This window comes from Miscanthus floridulus, unplaced genomic scaffold, assembly GCF_019320115.1.
Source record: "Miscanthus floridulus cultivar M001 unplaced genomic scaffold, ASM1932011v1 fs_373_1, whole genome shotgun sequence".
Lineage (NCBI taxonomy): Eukaryota > Viridiplantae > Streptophyta > Magnoliopsida > Poales > Poaceae > Miscanthus > Miscanthus floridulus.
This window is the reverse complement of record NW_027096662.1, coordinates 34,101-38,504: the sequence shown is the minus strand read 5'-3', so window position 1 is coordinate 38,504 and position 4,404 is coordinate 34,101. Positions and strand designations below refer to the sequence as shown.

At 38.9% G+C, this 4,404-nt stretch overlaps 1 protein-coding gene across 1 annotated transcript; it reads right to left on the bottom strand.

Annotated features, from left to right (window-relative positions):
- Window positions 1–3,048: 3,048 nt before the first annotated feature.
- On the bottom strand, window positions 3,049–3,552 carry LOC136531554 (uncharacterized). The gene has a single exon (XM_066524202.1). The coding sequence runs from the start codon at window positions 3,550–3,552 to the stop codon at window positions 3,049–3,051; it is 504 nt and encodes a 167-aa protein (XP_066380299.1).
- Window positions 3,553–4,404: the final 852 nt, after the last annotated feature.

Genomic DNA, 4,404 nt, shown 5'->3' with positions numbered 1-4,404 from the left:
TTGCGAGAGTGAATATGTATCCTGACGTGGACTTTCTTTCATCTCCCGCATAATTGGAATATGTATACCCCTCTATGTGCAGGGAATCAGATCTTCTGTACGTTAGCATGAGACCTTTCGTACCTTGTAGGTAACGCAAAACTTTATTTACTAATTTCCAGTGTTTTATTCCTAGATTACTCTGATATCTGCCAAGCAACCCGGTAACAAATGCTAAGTCAGGGCGAGTACACACCTGAGCATATTGTAAACTTTCAACAACTGAACTATATGGAACCGCTTTCATTTGATCGATCTCATATTGGTTCCTGGGACATTGAAATTCTCCATATCTGTCGCCCTTGACTATGGGAGCAGGTGAAGACTTAAAATTTTGCATACTGTATTTCTTTAGAACTTTTTCTAAGTATGCCTTTTGTGATAATCCTAAAACCCCGTTTTCTCTATCTCGGTGAATCTCTAATCCTAGGACGAACGAAGCTTCACCAAGATCCTTCATATCAAACTTTGAGGACAAGAACTTCTTTGTTAAAGTAGTAGATTAACGTCACTGCTAGCAAGCAAGATGTCATCCACATACAAGACTAGGAAAATGTATTTTCCATTCTTGAACTTTGCATAAACGCAATTGTCCTCTACATTTTCTTGAAACCCAAACTTTCTTATTGCACTATCAAACTTCAAATACCACTGTCTTGAAGCTTGCTTTAATCCATAAATGGATTTCTTCAGGCGGCATCCCATGCGTTCTTTTCCTTCCATAACAAAACCTTTTGGTTATGCCATGCAAACATTTTCCTCCAAATCCCCATTTAGGAATGCTGTCTTTACATCCATCTGATGTAACTCTAAGTCGTAATGTGCTACAAGCGTCATTATGATTCTAAAAGAATCCTTACATGAAACTGGAGAAAATGTCTCATTGTAATCTATACCTTCTCTTTGCATGAAACCTTTCGCCACAAGTTGCGCTTTAAACCTTTCTATATTCTCTTTGGAGTCATGTTTAGTTTTGTAGACCCATTTACAGCCTACTGTCTTGGCTCCTTTAGGAATTGTTTCTAAGTTCCAAACTCCATTGGTTTTCATTGATTTCATTTCATCTTCCATGGCTTCAAGCCACTTGGATGAGTGAGCACTTCTCATGGCTTCTTCAAATGAGTTGGGATCACCCTCCATTTGAAATTCCTCACTTTCATAAACTTCATAATCATTAGGAATGGCTGATCTCCTGACTCTTTGAGACCTTCTAGGGGCCTCGTTAGATGACATTTGTTCTATATGAGGCTGTTGTTGCTCTTCCTCATGTGTGACAACGGGTTCTAGGGGATCCTGAAGGACAAGTTCCTCAGGTTCATTCATTGTTGCCACAGGAGAACTAACAACAGGTGTTGTTACTACAGTGTCTTGCACTGTTGGTACAGCAACAGCAGGCAGCGTGAAGAATGGTTCCTAAACCATAGGAGTGGGCACGTATACCCGCTTCTCTTCAAAACTAATTTCTTGCGCTACCATGCTCCCCCTAATCATGTCATCCTCCAAGAAGACAGCATGTCTTGTTTCTATAAACTTTGTTTGTCTGTCAGGACAATAGAAGCGATAACCTTTTCATTTTTCTGGATAGCCAATGAAATAGCAGCTGACTGTCTTGGAGTCCCGCTTCCCTATGTTTGGGTTAAATACTTTTGCCTCAGCAGGACAGCCCCACACACGTAAATAGCTTAGTGAGGGTTCCTTTCATGTCCACAACTCATACGGTGTTTTGGGCACCGACTTACTTGACACTCGATTAAGAATATGAATGGCGGTTTTTAACGCCTCCATCCATAAACTTATCGGTAAGGTAGAATAACTTATCATGCTTCTCACCATATCCATTAAGGTATGGTTACGTCTTTCAGCTACTCCATTCTGCTGAGGCTCACCCGGTGTAGAATACTGGGCTACTATGCCATTTTCTTGTAAGAACCTTGCAAAGGGTCTAGAAACTTGGTCATATGGGGTGTGTCAACCGTAGTACTCTCCCCCATGGTCCGACCTTACTACCTTAATCTTTAAGTTGTGCTGATTTTCTACTTTAGCCTTAAATATCTTAAATTTATTTAATGCTTCCAATCTTTCCTTAATTGGATAAATATAGCCAAAACGAGAATAGTCATCTGTGAATGTTATAAATGAATCATAACCATCCACACTCTTCATAGGAAAAGGACCACATATGTCTGTGTGAATTATTTCTAAAATTCCAGTGCTTCGTTTGGCATCTTTCTTTATTTTCTTAACATATTTTCCTTTTATGTAATCTATGCATTGTTCTAAATCTAAACATTCTAAAGGTGGAAGAATTGATTTCTTAATCAATCGTTCTATTCTCCCCCTCGAAATATGGACTAAACGACAGTGCCATAATTTTGAAGATACATCATGTACTCTCTTCTGCTTATTTGTTGCATTCATAGGCGAGGAAGCATTCTCATTCTTAGTACTTACATCATTCACATTCTTAGAAAGTGATAATAAATAAAGCTTGTCTTGTCAGAAGGCAAGACCAACACATTTATTATTATAAACAATCTGACATTTGCCATTACCAAAATGGCAATCATATCCATCATCATCTAAATGTGACACACTTATTAAGTTTCTTCGCAAAGAGGGTATAAATAGAACATCAGAAAGCTTAAGTTGAAAACCATCAACTAATTCTAGAGAAAGATCTCCAATGGCTTCAACTTGAGCTTCCACTCCATTTGCTACTTTAATTTTTCTTTCTCCTCTTTGCAAGGTCCTCCTCGTATGAAATCCCTATAATGAATTTGCAACATGAATAGTTGCACCTGAATCAATCCACCAAGTAGATTTTGCATAACTTAAATACAAGGATTCATCTATGAATATAATGAAATTATCACCTCTCTTCAGCAGGCTCTTTAGGAAGTCTGGACAATCCTTCTGATAGTGTCCATGCTTCTTGCACCATTTGCACTGATCCTTCTTAACTTGAGCATTGGAGTTCTTCTGACGGTGCTCAGTCCAAGGGGCTTTCCCTTAAGGTTTGGCATTCTTATTGAAGTTCTTTTTCTTATCCTTGACAAGGTTAGCAGAGTCACCCTGTAAGGACTTCAGTCTTTTCTCTTCTTGAACACACATTGCAATAAGTTTTTCTATGTCCCACTTGTCGGGCTGCATGTTGTAGTTAACAACAAATGTTTCATATTCCTTTGGCAAGGAAGCAAAAACCAAATGAATCAAGAACTCATCCTTGAGCCCCAAATCAATTGGCTTCATCTTTAAAGCCGTGTTGCTCATCTTCAAAATGTGCTCTCTGATACCGCCACCAGTATATTTCTCATTGAATAATTTCTTGAGCAATGTACTAGCATAAGCCTTAGAAGAGCCAATGAACTGACTCTCCACCTTCTTAAGGTACTTAGTGGCGGTATCATAGTTTGGGATAGACCCCCTTATAGCATCTGAAATATTGGACTTGGCCACCATCAAGCACTTGCGGTTCGAGATGTCCCACTTCTTGCGCTCGAGATCATACTTCATGAGCACTTCTGCATGATCTCGCTACCGAGCAATGAAATCAGCATCAGACTCGTTTTCTTCTCTCACCGGGTCCACTAGCTCAGTAGGACACGGGGAGGTGAGCGCTAAGTCATTCTTGGACAGCGCAAGTGCAAGCTCATACTTCTCTCGCCATACTCTGTAATTGCCCCCTTCAAGGGGTGGTATGTGCGAGATAAATGCCATTGGGTTGAGTCTTGAAAAACATCATCAGAGATAGTGAGAAAAAATATAACATTATAATTGCATGCTTTAATTTAACGTTGGTCAAAATTAAAACATACAATATTCTTATACACTAATTCTACATTACCGTTGGGCAAAAATAGAATTAATGCATGGAAAACTTATGATTAAACATTATAATATTGCTATTATCAATGTTGGTCAGAAAAATAACAATATTATAATTTACTGATTAAAATTGACTACTCTTCAAATTAAATTCTCTCATTGGTTCGAATTTAATTAGAAGTTATTAACTTTAACATTGTAGTGGAAACATGAAAAAAATCATTATCTATTTTTCAGAAGCATTAAACTTTTCTCAACTATTCTCTAAAAAATTATTCCGTTGGTTCAAATTTTAACAGAGATATTAAACTAGACAACATTCACCGAAATCTGCTTCTGAAAATTAAATAAACTTGAAACTTTATTTACTTTTCATTCTGGCTCGGCCTGCAGCAACAGTAACCGGCCCAGCAGCAACAGTGCGCGGCCTGAACCAGCTGAAATAGCGAAATCCAGCTCGGCCTGCACTGTTCGAGCGTGCGTTGTGCTTCCCAGGCCGCAACCTAAGCCTGGGCCAGCAAAGCCGCCCTCCACACGCGC

Excerpts from the sequence above, each read along its gene's own strand:
- LOC136531554 (XM_066524202.1), bottom strand. The coding sequence starts at position 3,552 with ATGAAGTATGATCTCGAGCGCAAGAAGTGGGACATCTCGAACCGCAAG.